The following is a 22,093-nucleotide window of genomic DNA, read 5'->3' as shown; positions in this document are numbered from 1 at the left end:
TCCTAAAGAAAGTAAGTGATTCGGTCAAATCCCTGTTTTAGTGAAACGATCAAATAACATTGTTTAGATATTAAAAGTATTTATTTAACCAAGCAAGCATTAAGCAAAGCAAGGTATCTAATACAACAATAGTAATTGAAAAACAAATTCTTATAATTAAAAACTATGGCCTCCTATAATAACAGGCCTTGACATTGTGCCATAAAAACTGATGGTCGATTAAACTTTTACTACTTATATTGATATGTTTTTATATTAGGTGGGAGTCTATGTTTTCTAATAAAAATCTCTAATAAAGATAGAAATATAAAAGAAAAGCTGAAAAAATTCTTAAAAGATAGTTATATTTTTTGTATTTCAAATTTCATCAAGAATATTAATGTAATATTAAATAATATTAATAACAAGCAGAACCATAACAATGTATATATCTATATATTAGAAAGATAACTGTATTATTTTTTACTTACAGAAACATAACTAAAAATAAGGTAACAATGAAAATCACCAACAAAAATCAATTCATGCAAAAAAAAAAGTTTTGTCAATATATCTCAACAGGGTAAATATTTATAAATCCAAATATATTAAAAGACATAAAGGCTACAGAGGAAATAAAAAACATAACAAGAAAATAACAAAATAAATTACAAAACTAATTTTCACATAACTTATGATAACTTTAGTATTTTCGTTTTAGATTCTTTGCTACTGCTGGGAGTGGTAAATAGTGCGCAATTCTTTAGCGAAATATTTAGAATATATTCTGCATTGTTTTTTTGTGATTTTAAATTTATGAATTTTTTCAATTACAGACATAGCATTTATATAGTATGTACCTCCAGATCCCTGTCGAAGCTTAGAAAAAGCTTTTTCAAGTGGATCTGACCACCCTAATAACCAATCTAATTAGACATACTTTGTTCCATTACTTAACAAAGTTTCTTCAAAATCAATTAAGTCATAACATGTATGTACTATTGGATTGCTGGTATCTAGCATAAGCTTTTTTACATGCTTACCTGTAGGTTTCTCAAAATTTGACAGTTCAGCAATATCTCGTAGCAGTTGTAATTGTTGATCACCAACTGAGAGGATTTCTCCACATAATTCATTTCTAAACCGAATGCCAGCACCAGGTGGTTTAACATTACCAACATTCCAAAAATAAATAATTTTTTTAATAAATACAGCAGTAACTTCAAATGCTTTATTTTCAATCACTGGATGCATTCCTATGGTAGCTACTGTTTCTTCGCAAAAAACAGACAAACAAAACTTTATAGATTGTCTCTCTATTGGTTTCGGATAAACTGATTTAGCTGTAAGTCTGGAGAGTTTAAAAAGACTATTGTACTCAGTTTTAAATAAAGTTTCCAAATCACTCCACTTCGCCAAAACCAGTTCTCCATTGAGCAAAAATCTTTTCAAAAAAACATTTCAAAAAATCTTTGATTTATATGGTTACCATCAGTAAATATTACCAGTGTCTTACTAATATCAATATTATTTATTGTATCAATAATTTATTGACATTGAGCAAATTGAAATTCATAGGAAAGATTTGCAACAAGTTGGGCTCTACATATAAATTCTGGACCTCCAAAAATTTAATCATAAATGATAATATTGTTTTAAGTAACTTTTTACAGCACTTTACTGCATGACCAAACAAAGCACCTCTTTAGTAAAGCAATGATGCTTTGATATAAACCTCATCAATTAGAAGTATGGAAGTTCTTTTCAATGGATCTAAATTCATAAAAATTCTATTTATGAAATTTAGATCCTCCATTGAGCTTATTTTTGAAGTTAGTTGTGTTAAAGTCTGAATACTTGGCAATTTGCAGTCAATACACAAATGATCATATAAACTTTGCTGCATAGCAAAATACTCATATGCTCTACATATAATATCTGGAGTATATAAAACTTCACCTACACTAACTTTTCTCATAGCACTAAGGTGCTTGATTTAGAATATTTGTATAGATTTTTTTTTTTTTTAAACATCTTCGCTTCCAACAAGGCTGCAAGCAGCCACTAATTAATGTTGGAAGTTACTGAAAGAGAAAAGATGAAGATTGTAGAGCAAGATAACGATTGACAGACGACTTAAAAGTTTGCAAATTATATGAGTCAGGAAAGCAAGATGAAGGAAGCGAATTCCAAAGAACTGATGTTTGAGGAAAAAAACTAGACGAATAAGCATTTTTAAAGCACTTAGGAACAGTCACAGAAAAAGGATGACACTTAATTGAATGACGAGTAACACGAGAATGAATTATAGTAGATGGCACAAGAGACGCTAGCTCTTTAGAGCAGTGCCCATTATAGTATTTGTAGAAAAGAGAAAGAGAAGCAACATTACGATGATGTGATAATGGTTGGAGGTTGGCTGCAAGAGCAGGTCCAACTATGTTTACAACGCGTTTTTGCACCTTGTCTAATATTCCATAATATTCCATACAAGGCCGGATTTAAGATTTATAGAGATAGAGAATAGAATGAAAACAAGAAACCTTGTGAAGTTGAACAAATTAACAACCTAAAGACCAATTTTTTGTAATATTGTCAATTAGCCAAACATGTAACATCATACAACATCCTGATTTGATCACTCAACAGATCCTTGACTAGCTGGATGTCTAGGTCTACCATTTACAACTATGAATGTTGGCCACAGACTTGTTAATTCTTGTCTTGTTGCTTTGTAGTATATGAGGACAACCTACTTCCCAAAATATTCAGCTCCATTGCTATTTTTACTCCTTAATTCCTACTTACATAAAACCATATATTTTTCCATAACTGTGTATATAACTGTGTACCTAAACTGCCGCTGGCAGTTAAGGTAGTTAAATAGTTCAATGACTGAATCTTCTATCATTTTACAAGTCCATGAAGGTGTTTCTTTAATATTCTTCTGGTTCAAAAACTTACAGTTTTTCAGATACAAATTTGTTCAGAATTTGATTTATGTCTGTTATTATCTAAACCCATTTTCTATGGTAAGTATGGTATGGTAAGTTACACGATAAAACTCAAAATATAGAAAACAATAATGACTTTTGGAAATTATCAGTCATTGCATATATAATTCAAAATGTTAAAAATCGTTTCATAAATATTAGGATTAAAATTATGGTAAAAGGAGTTCAAAACAAAACACGTTACAACAAAAAAACAAAACAAAAACAAAAAGGTATTAAACTTTTAATTCCTAGTGTTGAATAAGGAAAGCAAGAACATGACTTGGCAATTTCACTAAAACAATTCAAGACTTCGATTACTTACATTCTTTAAGGAAATGACCTCAAAAAGCATTGCGATTTTAACATCATCCGAGATTTTAATCAAATCACAAACTTCATTATTTCCCTGCAACATCAACACCCTTTATCAAGGTTTTACACTTAGCTCAATACTCTTTATTAGGAGCTTTTAAGAAAACTAATAATCCATTTATCAAATAATTTAACCCAATTTATAGACACATTAATATTACACCATATGTGTATGACATACTAATGCCCACATACATATAAACAAAAACATCCCCAATGTATGTGTGCTTGTTTGTTGTTATTTATGTGTATGTATTTATGTAAATATATATTTTTTTTCGATAAAACAAATTATTTAAATGAAGTAAATTAAAATCATTATTAATAAGAAATTTTACAACAAAATCAAAAAAGCTGCTAAAATACCATACAGTTTTACAACTGGTCCAAGTTCATCAAGCAGTTCTGGAATCTGTAACCAGTCATCAATCCGATCTCTAATGGTACTAAACAATGGTCGTTTTGACCTCTCTTTTTCCCAACAGTTTAACATAAGATCATGAACTACACGTGGGCAACCCTGAAATTAGTTTTATCGTGAAACTTAAAGCTATTAAATTTATCAATCATGAAAACAATAATAGCAAAAAGTGAAAATAGTAGACAAGTATTTTTGTTGTTTAATTAATAATAATTAATATTTTTTCCACAAGCAAAGTCATACCATTGGAGAAGGCAGTCTGTATCCAGAATTCACTCTATTAAGCACCTAAAAACATAATCTTTTATATATATTAAATTAAGAATATAAATTAAAAATAAGCAAATTACTACTGCGTATTTAAGTCATTACAATACTAATATGTTTTATTCATTTTAACTTTTGAAATAACTAATTTAATCCAGACACTTTTTGATGAAAAGAAGAAATATTGAAAACAAACAATATGCAAGGAGTGTACATACATCGATGGACTTAAATAGATAAAACAAGCAAGCAGTATACATACATTGACTGGCTTAAATACCTAAAACATACAATGAGTGTTGCTACATTAACTGAGGGTTTTGGCTTGGACAGGCAATTTTTTTATGAAAAAAACTTTAGAGCAACCTTTAGGGGTTGTATATATATATATATATATATATATATATATATATATATATATATATATATATATATATATTATATATATATATACATACATACATATATATATATATTTATGTATGTATTATTATATATTATATATATATATACATACATACATATATATATATACATATTTATGTATATATATATATATATATATATATATATATATATATATATATATATATATATATATATATATATATATATATATATAGATGCTTCATTTTTCAACAATTTTTTCAAACTAAAGGTCTCCGCTTTTACAATTTGGGCCCCAAAACCCCAACTTTTTTAACCAGCACCTTTTTTAAAAGCGAGGACCTCAAACATTAGAATAAAACACCAATTTTTTTTTTCTATGAACTCTAAAAAGCCTAAATATTAATTTGGGATTGGTTAAAAAAATTACATTAAAAAATATATATATACTAATTTTGGCCAAGAAAAATAGCTTAAAATGCACTAACTTAATATAATTTTTTAAGTGTATTTAAATAGAATGACGCTTGTGATCCAACATAGCATCTGTCGCAAACAAAAACAATCTTTCTTTTATGAACTATTTATTCTAAAAAAATTAGAAAAGATTAAAAAACTTGTGCCATACCTTTATTTAAGCTAAGGATATTTTTTTAATTATAATTATAGATTTAAAAAAAAAGAAAGATGCTATCAAAAATTACGAGATCACTTTTAAAGACATTTTTATTTGAAGATAAAAAAGTGTTAGAGAAACTTTCTGAAACACAGTTTGCCACAAATGAGGAAATTATTCTTAATTTTCATTATAGGTATGATTAAAACATTAAATTGATTAAAAATTAACATTCAATATATTAACCAAGTAATTAAATTTCAGTTTAAAAAACAAGAATTGTAAAATCTAAATTTAATATTAATAACTCAGGCGTCTGTTAGACAAAAATAGTCTCACCAAAACTTTGATTGGTTGTGCTTCCCAAAATAAAAAGTTCAACAAAATACTCCCACCAAAACTTAAATTGGTTGTGCTTCCCAAAATAAAGTGATGTTAGCATGCTCTGAACTAGCAATATGCCCTCAGAACTGCATCTTTTTTGCTATAAAGGAACCGTGGATGGATGGAAGATAAGTTGGCTGCATATTTCATGACAAGCACATCAGTTTTACAAAATAATCTATAATTAGAGTTTTTTTATTTTTACCGAATTTTACTTTTGTTTATATTAATTTGTTAACTTGACTCTTTTTACTCTCCCTCTGATATGAGACTACATTAAAAAGTTTTAAAGCAATTAGAAAAAAAATCAATAAATATTATGTGTTCTAGGAAACTGTTAAATGATCTAGTTAAAAAATGGGCAACATTGAAAAAAAATAATAATAAAAAAGGCAACAGAATTAGCTAGAAACATCTTTAAAAAAAACGCTAAGAAAGTTTTTTGGATTGGAAAACCTGATATTTGCATTTTAATGATGTAACATGGAAACCTAGATTCATACAATTCAGATAAGCAATTTTTAAAGGATCATATAACAAAACATAAAATGACACTCGGTTCAAAGTATTTCAAAGCATTCATTTAGCATATTGCCGAAAGATGAAAAAGATAGAAGAAAGAAGATTGCGATATTTAACTTTTATTGAGCGACAGGAGGATCAAACTGAGAAAACTGAGTATTTGTCATCAGAACAAAGTGAGGTCTCTTCTTTTCAGGATTCCGACTATTCAGCAAACAAAATTAAATCAGGTACTAGCGCTTCAACAGTATTACCTAAAAACTTGCAAAAGAAGTTACAATTACAGGTGTTTCTAAAAATATTTTATCTAGAAATATGATGTACTTGCTCTCTGACATAGTAGTAACTTCTTGGGGCAGTTTGACAGATTTCTCGCTTTCTGAATCTACCATCAGACGTGTAAAAAAGAAAGCAGTAAATACAACTGCAGCTAATTATTGAGAAGATATAATAAAAGCTGCAAGTCAAAGTAAATTTTCAATAATTGTATACTTTGATGGAAAAATTTTGCAGGATATTAACGGTACAAAACAAAAAAGAGTTGTTATGCTGTTCTTGTAAATACCGATAGTGATTTAAGACTTTTTGGCATTCCGCCAATGCAACATGGTACTGGAAAATCTCATGATACTTTAATTAACATTTTGGATGAATATAAGCTAAGAACATATATAAAGGGTCTGTGCTTTGACACAACTGAAACTAATACAGGAAAATATTCCGGCACAAAAATTAGGTTCTGTCAAACACAGGGTTCAATTATATTACAGCTTGCATGTCAAAGACATGGTTATGAGCTTCACTGTAAATATTTTTGGGAAAAAATTGACTATGAACTCAAAAATAAAACAATAAAATAGCTAAAACTTATGCTCCTGAAAATTTGATGTTTAAAGTTTTCCAAGCGAATTGGAATGCAACAAAGGAAACTATGGATAAATCAAAGTTCAAAAATTTTGACAAAGTTGCAGTTAAACATACCTAGAAAAGCAGATTAAAGAAACTGTTCAGTTTTTCAAATATGCACTTGCCAATTGAGTATTTCCAAGAGGTGATTATAAAGAACTAGTAGAATTTACACTCACCTACTTATGTCCATATGTAAGCTTTAATGTTAATGCTCCGGGATCAGTTTCCAATGCTCATTTCATGGCAAAGTCTATATATTATCTTAAAATTCAAGTTTTTAGTAATCAGTTGCCCTACCAATTGACGGTTTGTTTACAAAAAGAAATCAGTAGAATGGCAGAATTTATTTCTATATTTTATACTGTGTGGTTTGTGCATTCCTCTTTAGTTTCCACTGCACCTTTTCAAAATTTAAAAGCGTACTGGCAGATGTTACAGAATAAAAGTTGGGTAGAATCTTATGATTCAGGAGCTAATGATGTACTAGAAGGAATTGAAGAAGCATTGAAATCAATGGAGAGACATACATGGTATTTAGATCAAACCTTGATTCCATTATGTCTCGCAGATAAACAACAACAACAAAAAGCAATATATTTACCAGAAATATAGATGTTTTACATAAGAATGTTATACGTTATAAAAAATATTTGTACAGTCTACATTCTGGATGGTTCACTCTCATATAGCTAGGCTAAATCGAGGAGAGCGACCATATAAAGATAAAGAACTCGAATATGATGAGAAAGAAAAAGTTGCAAAAGTTCTTTTCTTGCAACCTGTTCCTATGCACTATGAGAAGCCTGAAAATCCAATACTTCTGAAAGATCTAGACTTCACCCAGGAGAAACCACCTAGCTTGTCACAGTTGGTTGGTAGGAACTTGTGGTTTATTTTCAGTTTGTTAAATTTGAGTAAAGACGATGATAAACCTTTGCTGAACTGTCTTTCACCATTTTGGGGTTTTATTGACCAATTTAAAACTTTCATTGAATTTGTTCGCTGAATATATGTAGTTAACTGTTCTGAATGGGCATTTAAGTTTGTGTCAAAGTTTATTAATTCTGTTCACAATGAAGAGGACAGGCAAGATATAATGTTGGCCGTTCAGCAAAGTAAGGATCAATTTAGGGAGTTCAAAAAAGTACAAACTGCGGAAAGTGGTAAAAAAAAAAAAAAAAAAAAAAAAAAATGGCGCTGACAAAGCATAACTTGGAGCATATTTATTCAATTATTCACCAAAAACATGAAGAAATGTTTATTGAGTTATAGTTTTACAAACTGTTTTGAAGAAAATTTTTTCTTTATAATTTACTAATTTATCACTGTTGATCTTAACAATGTTGTTATATATTTTTCTTAGCAGAGAATTTATTTTTTTACCATAGCTATCCCAGCTACATGAGATTGAACAAAAGAAAATTGTTTCATTAAAACACATACTTTGAAGTGCCTTTATGAAAATCTAATCAAATTTAATGTAAAAATAAGGCAGATGGTACATAAATATTCTATAAAAAAAGTAAAATTATAGAGGATGAGGGGTGTGTCTGTGTGTGTGAAAGAAATGAACCCTCCGCCGCCTACCGCTAGCCCCTCTATAGGGGGTCCCTACATTAGAAATTATTTTTAAAATTGAATTTTGGATTAAATTTATCTTTGTAAACAAGAATTTGATAAAATTTGTCATGGAAAGTTCATGAGATAAAAAAATTGATATACCCATAAAATTAACTAAAATTAGAATGTTTTGCCCATTTTTCCAGGGTTAAACTAATGCAATTTATAAAAACCTAACTTTCTAATCGATTCCAAATTAATATTTAGGCCTTTCAGAGTTCATAAAGAAAGAAAATTAGTGTTTTATTTCAATGTTTAAGGTCTTTTTAGTTAAAAAAAGTTGGGGTTTGGGGACACAAATTGTAAAAGTTTGAATATTAAAAATGTGTTTCAAGAAATTATTTTCAGTAAAATCATTTTTATCTAACCGGTTAACTAACCCATGTGGTTGGGATTTAGTTTGAAAAAATTGTTGAAAAATGATGCACCCTAATATATATATATATATATCTATGCACCCTAATATATATATATATATATATATATATATATATATATATATATATATATATATATATATATATATATATATATATATATATATACATATATATATATCTATATATATATCTATATATCTATCTATCTATCTATCTATCTATCTATATATATTATATATATATATATATATATATATATATATATATATATATATATATATATATATATATATATATATATATATATATATATATATATATTTATATATATATATATATATATATATATATATATATAGAACCCTTAGATGTTGTCCGAAAGTTTTTTCCATATTTTGTTGACAAAAAGTAAAAATTAAAATGCAAGACCGGAATTTTTTTTTTTTAATAATGATAGACTGCCTGCCCCAACCAAACCCTCAGTCGATGTAGCAGCACTCCCTTGCGGGTCAGGCTATTTGTCAGTCGATGTAGCAGCACTCCCTTGCGAGTCAGGCTATTTGTCAGTCGATGTAGCAGCACTCCCTTGCGAGTCAGGCTATAAGATAGTCGATGTAGCAACACTCCGCGCATGATTTACAGTAAAAAAAATAAAAATAAAAACATTTTATTATAAAAAAAAAAAATAAAAACATTTTATTAAAAAAAATTAAAATAAAAACATTGTTTATATTGCTAAAAACATTCAAAATGTTTTAAAAACATTCAGAATGTTTTTAAAAACATTCTGGTCAATTAAATTTGCGTTTTTGTGGTTTTTTTAAAAAACGATTAATTTGTAATTAAATTAATGGTTTTTACTTTCGTCCAACACGGAAATGTTGGACGAAAGTTAAAAGTAATTAAAAGTGACGTATATGTTGGCGTAAGAATCACTTTTTTCCTTCCGCTCTTCCCAAAGCCAACAAACTATAGATCTATATGTATATATATGTATATATATATATATATATATATATATATATATATATATATATAGAACCCTTAGATGTTGTCCGAAAGTTTTTTCCATATTTTGTTGACAAAAAGTAAAAATTAAAATGCAAGACCGGAATTTTTTTTTTTTAATAATGGAAGACTGTCTGCCCCAACCAAACCCTCAGTCGATGTAGCAGCACTCCCTTGCGGGTCAGGCTATTTGTCAGTCGATGTAGCAGCACTCCCTTGCGAGTCAGGCTATTTGTCAGTCGATGTAGCAGCACTCCCTTGCGAGTCAGGCTATTTGTCAGTCGATGTAGCAGCACTCCCTTGCGAGTCAGGCTATTTGTCAGTCGATGTAGCAGCACTCCCTTGCGAGTCAGGCTATAAGATAGTCGATGTAGCAACACTCCGCGCATGATTTACAGTAAAACAAATAAAAATAAAAACATTTTATTAAAAAAATAAAAATAAAAACATTTTATTAAAAAAATAAAAATAAAAACATTTTATTAAAAAAAATTAAAATAAAAACATTGTTTATATTGTTAAAAACATTCAAAATGTTTTAAAAACATTCAGAATGTTTTTAAAAACATTCTGGTCAATTAAATTTGCGTTTTTGTGGTTTTTTTAAAAAACGATTAATTTGTAATTAAATTAATGGTTTTTACTTTCGTCCAACACGGAAATGTTGGACGAAAGTTAAAAGTAATTAAAAGTGACGTATATGTTGGCGTAAGAATCACTTTTTTCCTTCCGCTCTTCCCAAAGCCAACAAACTATAGATCTATATATATATATATATATATATATATATATATATATATATATATATATATATATATATATATATGCTTTAAACTGTCATTTGTGATATCTCTTATATCTAAATTGAATCCAAGAAGATCATTAGGTCTATAAAGCATTCCCACAAACATTCTTATAAATTTCCATTATAAATTTTCAAATATTCTTTCTAAACTAAATAATACCTCATTCATAAATTGAAATATTTCCTGATATTTTGAAATTATCTTGTGCTATTCCAATATTTAAAAATAGCTTTAAATTTTTATGCACTATGTATGGCCTCTTTCTCTATTATTAAACATTAGTAAGCTTATTTAACACAAGTAAGCTTCTTCTAAACATAAGTAAGCTTCTTCTAAACACAAGCAAGCTTCTTCTAAACATTAGTAACCTTCTTCTAAACATTAGTAAGCTTCTTCTAAACATAAGAAGCTTCTTCTAAACATAAGTAAGCTTCTTCTAAACATTAGTAAGTTTTTTCTAAACATAAGTAAGCTTCTTCTAAACATAAATAAGCTTCTTCTAAACATAAGTAAGCTTCTTCTAAGCAGTAAGCTTCTTCAGTAAACATAAGTAAGCTTTTTCTAAACATAAGTAAGCTTGTGGAAAAACTTCTGTTTTCTAGATTGTACTCTAGTTCTGTTTTCTAGATTGTGTTTTTATTGATTTACAAAAAGCTTTTGATACAAATGACCATAATATTTGGATTACTAAATAAGGACATTATGAAATTCACAGTGATGTATATGACTTATTTCGATCTTATCTTTCAGATAGAAAAAAATTTGTAAGTGTTAATTGTTTTAATTATAGTAATAAATATGCTTTGTGTGGTGTTTCTTAAGGTTCTCTTCTTGGTCCTTGGTATCATTCTTTATGTAAAAATATAAATTCGGATCTAAAAGTTATAGTCCACTGATTAAATTGATTTTTATGTGTTAATTAACTAAACTATTTCAACTAATTAGTTAATTTATCTATTAATTTGATTACTGAATGTATCCTGAATATTCAGGGCTTGTGATGAAGCAGGCGCCCCGCTCGTGAAACACGCCCGTAAACGATATTTTTAAACCTTCAAGGCGTGATAAACAACGCTCACTTAGCTTATAACGAGAATATAAAATCACGCTTGTTCAAAAGTTTGGGACGGAATAAAATAATAAGCTTTTATATGGTTTTTTTATAAAATATTTGTAATTAAATTTTTTAGGTAATAAAACTTGTTGATTTAACAGCAAAGCTCCGTCTTCCTTATACTTATATCCTTATACGAAGTACTAATATAAAATATAAGCATTACGTCACTCGCTTTCTGCACGTTTCTGTTTTGCTGTTTTGTCAGCAGTTTTTCGTTTTGCACTAACATAATGAATTAACAGTTTAAAGTTGTTACAGCTAATTTCAATAATGGAATGTTAACTATTTTAAGCAAGTGCGCGTGGAAACACAATGTGAATATAAAAATGTACAAATGAAATGGGAATAGAAAAATAGGAAATAACTATAAAAAAGTTAAAGCTTCTGAATATTTTTAATTCTGTAAAAACGTCAAGTAAAATTTATTTGATTTATTGTTAATAATATTCCACACTTCGTTTACACATTTGCTTGATGATAAGGTTTTTTTTGAATGTTGAATTTATTAGTTATGGTACATGTTAAATTATTTCAAAAATGCGTTAAAAAAATTAAATTAAAATAAAGTTAAAAAAAATGTTAGCTTGAAAAAAAAATCTAAATGAAAGAAAAAAAAATTAAAAACTTAACATAAAAACTTAATTAAGTAAAATAATCTTTTTTTGAGCAATGTTACAGCATACTTTTATTTCTACAGAATTCTTTTTTTAATGAAGCAGTTAAAACTTATGTAATATATACCGCTGACAACAGTTAAGGGAAAATCTGTTATTTAACTTACAGCTAATAGTTTTGAAGAAGAATTTCAAATTGTTCTTGTGTTATAATCTACTAATTTTTTGATGATTAAAAAAGCGTTATTTAAATAAGAAATTATAAAAAAATATATTTAATAATTATTAATTAATTTACGAAAAAAATTATTTCAAGATCGCTCTCGCAGCCCTGACCGCAAGCGCACATAGTTGGGCTCGATGACAACATAATAAAATTTTACGAGTGTGATATAACACGCTTGGCGATTATCTTCATCACAAGCCCTGATATTCCTGTTGGAGCAGGAATATTTTCTTGCAACTGTTTAACAATACGCTCAACCCTTTTTCCATTCACACCATATACTGCACAAAAGGCTATTTTACATACCTTCTTTGCTTCTTTTCCCATTTTTATTGTATATACACAAGAACATGAACGGTTCGGGCCGCCACCAGAGTTAGGCTTATGTCTTTCAACTGCTTTTATTTGAATTTGTCCTACAATAAAAACATCATGTTTTTCTTTATCTCCAATACTGTTAAAATTTCTAATATTTTATCGAAACATTTTGCCCTACGATTGTAAGGGTCTCCGGTTTTTCTCTCCTGCTTAAGAGTTTTTTTACTATTCTCGAACCCTATGTAAGTCTTTCCTTCAGCTTTCCTTTTCTTAGCAATATTTTGTTTTCAAGCATTTTTGATGTGTTTTCTTGTAAGTTTTATTTTATTTACTTCAGAGTCACTTTCAGAAGTACTTTGTACTAAGGTTGAAATATCGGCACTTGCATTAAAGACAGAAATGTTACTTAAACTAGACATAGTGCTTTTGGGGACAAAATTTGGATCATTAACCGAACTGTCTAAACTTAATAACGACATCAAAACTTTTTTTCATGCATTTAAATAAAAACTTAAACAAAAACTACTTACTATCTTAGATAATCTCTTTTATTTATTTATTTACTTAATTGTTTCATTTTTTATTTTTTATGTTTATATATATTTTTTATGCATACATGTTGTTTTTTTTTTAACTTTATTTTTACCTTACTTTATCTTATTTTTTTTATTTTTTTTTATTTATTTATTTAATCATTTTTTTTTTTAAATCCTTATACGAACAAGCTGCCTAGCTTGCTTTTTTCTGTTCTTGTTATTATTAACTTCAACAGTGTAAAAATAACTCCTAATCCTATTAATAATTATTGATTAATTACTTTAACAAATGGTTCTTTCTATAACTTTTTATTTCAAATCAACTCTTATACTCAATTTTGCTTTTAGTACATCTTGAGGTTTTTATTGTCTTTTATTAAGTTGTGTCATATTCTTTTGTTTTTAGGCTTTTGTTATTTAAATAAAAAAAATATATTTTAATTAATTTTTAAAGGTATTATAAAAAATTTATCATATAAAATAATTGCTTGTAATGAAAAAATTTGATACAAACTACGAAGCTTAGTGATAAGACTGTTCTCTTGATAAGACTGTTCTTTTGATAAGACTACTGTTCTCTTGATAAGACTACTGTTCTTTTCTTTTTGGCCCGACCATGTAAATATTTACTAATACATTTTGGTATTGTAGCAATAGTTAAACAGTGAAATATATATTAAAAAAAAAAAATTGTCAAATGTACTGCTGTCACTTGCAATAGAAATAGCCATATTATTTCTTTTATTAAGTAATGTCCACTAGGTACTGTAGTCGACAATTGTATTTATACTATACTGTAATATAGTATAAGACTAGAAAAATATAACCAACTATACTGTAATACAGTATAAACACTAGAAATAATATAACCAAACTTGCATGTCTTTTAAAATCACAATAAAACTCGAGATTAACAAACAAGAACTCAAAGCGTAGAAAACAGAAAATACACCCAGTGCAAAAAGATGGTAACTCTGGAGTTACCTCGTTTATGCACCAAATGATTGTAGGGAATAAGAATTATTAATTCCAATCTTGCATTGAATGGCATAAGGAGTGTTCTGATCAAAGTTATTATTGCACCAACATGTGTAGTTAATAATTGTAGTTAATAAATGACATCAAACAAAAAAGCTTAAATACTTGTTATATTTGGGTTTTCCCTTTTGCAATTAATTTTTATGTAGATCAGGCATATCAAACTCAAATCCTAACATGAGCTAAATAAACATTTAACCCCTTACCTGTGGTGACCGTAATATTACGGTTTAACTAAATTTTACCACAATGTGACGATTGTAATATTACATTTTTTACTGATATTAACAAGTTTTTTTCTTATTTATTTTGGCTTGATTAGTTTGAAGAGAAGGTATGAATGAAGAAAATTTTAAGGAAAATTTAGCTGCTTTATTTTCTTTTTTTTTTTTTTTAGATGTTTGTAAAAAGTTATATTTTTTTCATTTGATTTAGATTCCAGAAATAAACCACAAAAAATTAATTATGGCAGATACAAAAAAAAAATCCAGACAACATAAATTGATAGCAGTTGAATTGGAAGCGTTAATTCAAAACATTGATTCCAGTTCAGAAAACGGAAGTGGATTTTGATAATTCTGATGAAAGTTTCAGGGAGGATTCCAATACTGGATCTGTTGCAGATGATGGAAAATTTGATTATGATGCTGATGACGATGAAGCGTTCCAATAGACTAGTGCACCGCAGCAGATACAACAGCAACTGCCATTCACAGGCACTCCTGGCCTAAAAATTCAGATAATATCACCAGATGACCCTCTTGAATATTTCAAACAATTTATGACTGATAATATTGTTCATACAATTGTAATAGAAACTAACTGCCGTTATTCTCAGCTATATGCAAACCCAAATATGAAAAAAAAATTGAGGTTGAGAAAGTGAAGAGATACAAATCCCTGTGAGATGGAAGTTTTTCTAGCCATTTTTTTGTACCAGGGGTTAGTACACAAGCCGGAATTGCCAATGTATTGGACTACTAATCCAATGTTGGCCACACCTTATGTGCATTGTATAATGCCCATAGATCGATTCCTCCTTCTTATGAGATGTTTGCATTTTGCTAACAACACAGCCCTCCCAGTAGCTGAGTCTAATGCAGAGTAGTCTTTCAATAAAATAAAACCTGTTTTCGACGTGATTGTTTCCGGATTTTCAATAGTGTATACACCTGACCAAAATATAGCGATTAATGAGTCCCTGGTGCTCTGGAAAAAAAGATTAGCAATGAAACAATATATACCAATGAAACAAGTTCGATTTGGTTTGAAATTATACCTGCTTAGTGAATCAGGTAGTGGTTATACCTGGAAAAAATTCACTCATACTGGGCCTGCAAAGCAATTGCAAGCACCTAAGGATTAACTGAAGGCTTCCAGATTCATCTGGATATTACTGCATGATCTTCTTGGGAAGGGTTATACAGTGTTCATGGATAACTTCTACACATCTCTGTCACTGTTCAGAGAATTTATACAAAACCAAACTGATGCAGTTGGGACTGTCCATTTGAACCGAAAACATCTACCCATGGATTTGAAAAAAAAATACAGTGCGGTGAAATAATATCAAGGTTCTGTGGAAAACTGATGTCTCTCAAATGGAACGACAAAAAGATGTTACAATGACGTCAACTTATCATACGGCTGCAGTTCAAGATGTTGCTAATCATTGTGGCCTTAGAGTAAAACCAGTGGTCATCTGTGATTACAATGCCAACATGGGTGCTGTTGATGTATTGGACCAAAAGTTGACATCATTTCCAGTTGAAAGAAAAAGACACAAAGTTTGGTATAAAAAATTATTCCGTCATCTGATAAACAAGGTTACCTTGAACTCTTATGTGCTGTATAAGAAAGACCAAAATAACAAACTCAATCATGTTTAATTTTGCTTGAAACTCATTGAGCTTCTGATTGAGGAATACCATGTGCCAGACCACCAGAGCAACAAGTTTGTACCGGTCACCTGACATCTTTCGAAGGTGATCCTTTGCAAATTACTGTCAGACACTTTCCAAATTATGTACCCACCACAGAGAAAAAAGTAAATGCTCAACAAGTTTGTGCTGTTTGTTCTGCACATAAAATTCACAAAGTTGTAGATATTCAGTGAATTGATTGTGATGTCAGTTTGTGTGCAGCACTGCGCTTCCAAATTTACCACACTACCCGACAATTCTGATATATAAATTTTTTTATTCATATTTTATTTAGATAAAAAAAGTTATAAAAAATGTATTTTGAAAAAAAAATTTATAAAAAACTCTATTTCTATGTCTGAAATCATATTTTTTAATCATAATATGTTACTTTGATTAACAAAAATTATAAAAAAATGTATAAATAATGTATTAAAAAAAAAAAAAATTTGAAAAAAAAACTCTACAATGAGTGAAAGTTAAGAAAAAAAAAACTCCATAGGAAAGGGGTTAAAGTTTTTGGTGGGCCGCAAATAAAAATTAAAAAAAATTTTTTCCTCGAAGAAATCACACTTTTTTAAAAATAAAAACTGAAATTACAAAATAAACAAAAAAAAAATGAAATAACAATATAGAAATAAAAAATTCAAAAAAGCGATCATGGAGAACGAAAAAAAATTAAATAATTTGCTAAAAAACTAAATCACAAATTATACAGAATGGTCAGCAAAATTATAAGTTGTACAAAAAGAAGTTTGAGTGTACATAAATATATGTATAGGGAAGATCACTACTATATAGAGAGAGCTATATAAAGAGAGAGAAAAAAGTGGTCATGTCAGAGAGTGTAGACAGGTATTTCACAGAGAGTGCAATTATACACATAAGTCACGTTACCTTACGTTACCTTAAGTTTCAATTGGTTACACTTTATAAAGTTAAAAAAACACACATTTGAGACGTAACATTGCGTATTGAAACTTAATTTTTTTTGTGACAAAGTAACCAATTGAGACAAAGCTACTTTACAATAACAATAAAATATAAGATAGTGTTTAGCAATATGGTAACGATAAACAAACATTTACTGCATTATCAAGTTTATTTACTTAATATTTAATTAAAAGTCAGAGAATGTAACCTTGTTACCAATTGTAACCAATTAAGACATAACGAAACTTTAAAATGTCATAGGGGTTTATATACTACTAGATAATTTTTTATACTTTACATATTACTAAATAGTAAACTACTAAATATTAAAATAATGATTTTTTTGCTTTTATAACTTTTTTCTTAATTTCATTTCTTTAAATTAGTTAACGCCTCTAAATTATTTAATTTTAATTTTACCTCCAAATTACTCCATTCCCAGTAAGGTCTTTCACCATATGACATTATCTCCCATAAAACAATGCCATATGACCAAACATCGGAAGCTGTGGTAAATTTTTTAAACTGGACGGCTTCTGGTGATGTCCAACGAACAGGTATCTTACTACCCTAAAATATTTGTTGTATATAACAACTAAAATATATATTAAAAAAGGTAATGAATAAAAAAAAAGACAATAAAAAAACTTAATTTAAATAAAAATAAAAAATATGTATAAAGCATTTAAAACTAAATTAAAAACCTTTGCTTCAAGCTGGTCCTCAACTTTAATTTCAAGACTCATTCCAAAATCAGCAATTTTACATGTCTTGTTTTCATTCACAAGTATATTTCGTGCTGCTAAATCCTGTTTTGAAAATAAGCTGATAAAAATACTAATATTATACCACTAATAAAATGCCCTCAGTTTGATAGGTGAGCACTAAGTTTTATTATGGGTTATACTAATTTAGATGAAGAGTGTCACTATGCTTAATTTGATTTAAAAAAAAAAAATAGCTTTTATAGTCAATATTATCTTTTATTTTTTTTACTGTTTTCTAAGATGTTTCTTTTTGCAAACTTTCTTTCTAACTTTTTCTAAATAATATTAATTCTTCAAACCTCACATTTAGCAATCAGTCTTAAATTTGGCCACAGATATATTGACCCTTTTTCATAAGTTCATATTCATTTAACACTCATTTTGAACAGTCTAGAATAGCCCTTTTGGTTTAGCCTATTATTAATCAATATTGGGATTTATTTTAGAACTTAGGGTGGATGATTTGAGTTAATATTAATATCAAATAATTCATCATTTGGTTATTTGAAAGGCTAATATGAATTTTCAGAGAGGTTAAATGTGACAGCAGGAAAATTCTCAACTTTTTAATTTATGCTTATTTTGTTTTGAAAGCCAATCTTTTTTAATTTAATCCAAGCTGTGGAGCAGATTTACGCATTAATATTAAATATCAAGATAAAGGCCTAAAAAAGATATTGATTATTTTACTTTTTATAGTCAAACAAATTTACAAAGTTTTGCTTTATCATAACCACCCATTGATTTTCTTTTTCCAAGTTTTCTTATTGAAATAAAGTAAAGTTAGAGAGAGAGAAAGAATAAACTGGGGTAATTTTGCCATCAATTCTTTAAATTTTTTTAGCTTAAGAACCAATGCAAGATTTTATCATACATTAGATGGAGGTGAAAAGGCTAGGGCTATTGTTCTTGACATATCTCAAGCTTTTGACAGAGTTTGGTATGCTGGTCTTTTCTATAAGCTTGCTTCATATGGTGTATCTGAGAAAATTTTTGAGATTATCAAACTGTTTCTGTCAAACCATTTATCAAAGTCATTCCTTGAAAGACCAACACTCTTCTTCATTTCCAGTAATTTCTGGGGTACCTCAAAGTTTTATAATTGGTCCTGTTTTGTTTATTATCTACAAAGTTGCGTCATTTAGCAATTATTGTGCTTGCCAATTTCTTACTCCTGATTCCATTCTCTACCTCTACAAATCTCTTATTTGCCCATATATGAATACTGTTGCCATATTTGGGTTCTTCTAATGATGCTCTTTCTTTTCAAGACAATAGCTAAAAACACATTGTAAATGTAGTTGGACTAGCTCTATCTACCAAGCTTTAGCCTCTCTCCCATTGTTGTAAAGTTGCATCTCTTTTTTTTTCTACAAATACCATCATTGTCGCTGTTCAAAGGGAGCTATCATCTCTAGTTCCATCAAAGAAAAACTCATTCTCACTTGACTCATTGTTTAGTAAAGTCTCATTCTTTTACTGCATCTGTCCCTGCATGCTCTAAAAACTTTTTTGTCTAGTTTTTTTCCTGCACTTTAACCCTTTCGAACTCTCTCCCATCTTCATGTTGACTCATAAAACCTACAACTTTTCAAGTCTTCTGTCAACCATTTCTTTGCTCTATGACTCAATTCTTTTTTTTCTATTCTTAACTTAATAGTGGTTGATTGCAGACTTGTTGGGTGAGAATCTAAATAAATTCCAAAAAAAAAAAACAAATAAATTTTTTTTTTTAATGTTAATAATAATTTTTTAAACTACATAAATTTAAAAAAACAACAAATTTTTTAATAACATTTTTTTTGTTATTTAAAAACTCATTTACAATCAGTTAAAGCAAAAAAAAAAAGAGAAAAAAATTTTGGTTAACTAAAAATAGAGTTTTAAAATCATCATGCAAAGTAAAATAAAAAACTTTTTAATTTACAAATTATAATGCACAAGACTCTAAAAACTCATTGATTTCTACATTTTACTAACCAATAAAATTCTTATGTATTTTTTTTGGGTCAACATTTTTCACAAACCCATTTTTGACAAGAGCTTTTATTACATTGCAACCTAAGGTTTTGCTGATCAGTTGTCTGGCTATTAAATGGCTTTTGACACTTTGCATTGCTGCATTCTTTATTTTCTAAGTTTGAATTTTCTTTTTCATTTGCGGTCTTCTTCTTTATCTTCTTCACTTTCAAACTTTACTTTTTTGATTCAATAGTTGGTTTTTAGCTTTTTGCCTTCTGACTCTTCTTTTGCACTTGTTAAAAAATCAATAATTTTATGATGCTTTTAACTTTAGCTACAAATTTAGCTTGTTTTTTGGGCTTTTGATTGTGATTTCTTGTTTGCAGGTGTTTTTGAGATTCCCTTTAGTTACTTGGCTTGCTAATTATATTTCTTTTTGAACTTGAAATTGTTAATGCTTTGCATTGACTTAACACTTTTGAAATTGTTAATGCTTAGCATTGCTTGAAACCCATGTATCACTCGATCATTGGCTTTTCATTCTTCAGCAAGGTAGTTTCATTTTTTTTTTTTTTTCAAATAGTTGAACACCACAGATTGAATTTCAGAGAACCATAAGCCTTATACTTGTATTATTAGTCACCTAGAACATGAAACATGTGAAGCAGTAAGCATTCAGTCACATAGCTAAGAGTTTTTAACGTATCGACTACCTTTTCTTGATATTGAATTCTTCTTCTTAGTGTTCTTCAAGGTATACCATGCAGTTCTGAAGCATGCTTGAAACTTATTACGCTAACTTTAACTTTTGCAACGACTTTTTTCATTTGCTTTTTGCCATAATTGGTAATGGATTTTCTCTTGTAGTTTCAAGGCATTGTTGTTGTTGTTCTATAAATCATCTATAAAGGCTTATCAGAAATGCATTTCTGATAAGTCGTTATAGATGAAACACAGTGGAAAATGAAAAAAATTTGATAAGTGATTTTCAACTAATTTAATTTATTATTGCTCTGTTCTTTAAGAACATTGAGCACTGTATTTTATAGAATACATTTAAAATTATTTGTGTGTGTGTATATACATATATGTACACACACACACACACAAAAAGTTGTTATTTTATAGTTTATTGCAAAAAAAATGACCTTTTAAACTAAAAATGAAAAAAGTTTATTTTTTTTAATTATAATTTCAAAAAAATCTTAAATAATAGTTTTTTTATAAAATAATTGTTATTTTTAGAATTTTTATAAAATTTTGCTTCTTTTGAGACCCAACATGATATACTTTTGAAAAACTCTTTTTTTTATAATATTAGGAACCTGTTTGATGTATAAGGGCCTTGTGGCACCCGTAAAAATATTTTTTATTCAAAAATTTTTTAAATCCAGTATTATTTTATTATATAAAACACATTTAGGGGTTGTCAGCTGACATTTTTAAAATAAGTTGTTTTTACCACCACCCTAACACACACGTATATATAAATAGTTACTTTTGAATGCAAAATATGTATGCTTGCAACACACTAAACAATCACACTTTGCTTCAATGATTGCATAATTATCAACTAAATGAAAGTATTATTCATGCTCTATATCCATTAAAAAAATCATATATAATTCAATCATCCTATAGTCTATGGCTTCAAAATCATTAGCTAAATATTCACAACTTTTAATAAAAGACAACAAGCCTGAATGATTGCTGCACATTTAAAGATGCCTAAAACATATTAATGATATCATTCAGTGTATCAAGTTAACTCATCATTGTAAGATTAAGAATTACCACTCTAAAAACCAATAACATGATACTTGGTTATGAGAGATATACAGATTACAAATTCAGAATTCTTACTCAACTACATCCTAGTGTGTATGCATGACTTGGCTTGGCAAGGCAAAGCTGTCTCATATTTTTCAAAAAATATAAGGATTGGACTGTTAAAAATGTGGCAAAGTGTCATGTTCTCAGATGAAACACAAGT

At 28.3% G+C, this 22,093-nt stretch overlaps 1 protein-coding gene across 1 annotated transcript in view; it reads right to left on the bottom strand.

Annotated features, from left to right (window-relative positions):
• LOC100214606 (ephrin type-A receptor 3-like) overlaps positions 1-22,093 on the bottom strand; it is a gene marked incomplete at its 5' end in the record, with an annotated part of 71,339 nt that overhangs the window by 8,981 nt on the left and 40,265 nt on the right. Inside the window, 4 exon segments of the mRNA NM_001309728.1 lie at positions 3,719-3,867; positions 4,012-4,056; positions 17,792-17,941; positions 18,076-18,180. Coding sequence (NP_001296657.1) covers positions 3,719-3,867; positions 4,012-4,056; positions 17,792-17,941; positions 18,076-18,180 — 449 coding nt within the window.

This window comes from Hydra vulgaris, chromosome 06 (genome assembly GCF_038396675.1).
Source record: "Hydra vulgaris chromosome 06, alternate assembly HydraT2T_AEP".
NCBI classification, from domain to species: Eukaryota; Metazoa; Cnidaria; class Hydrozoa; order Anthoathecata; family Hydridae; genus Hydra; species Hydra vulgaris.
This window is presented reverse-complemented; position numbering and strand designations above follow the sequence as displayed.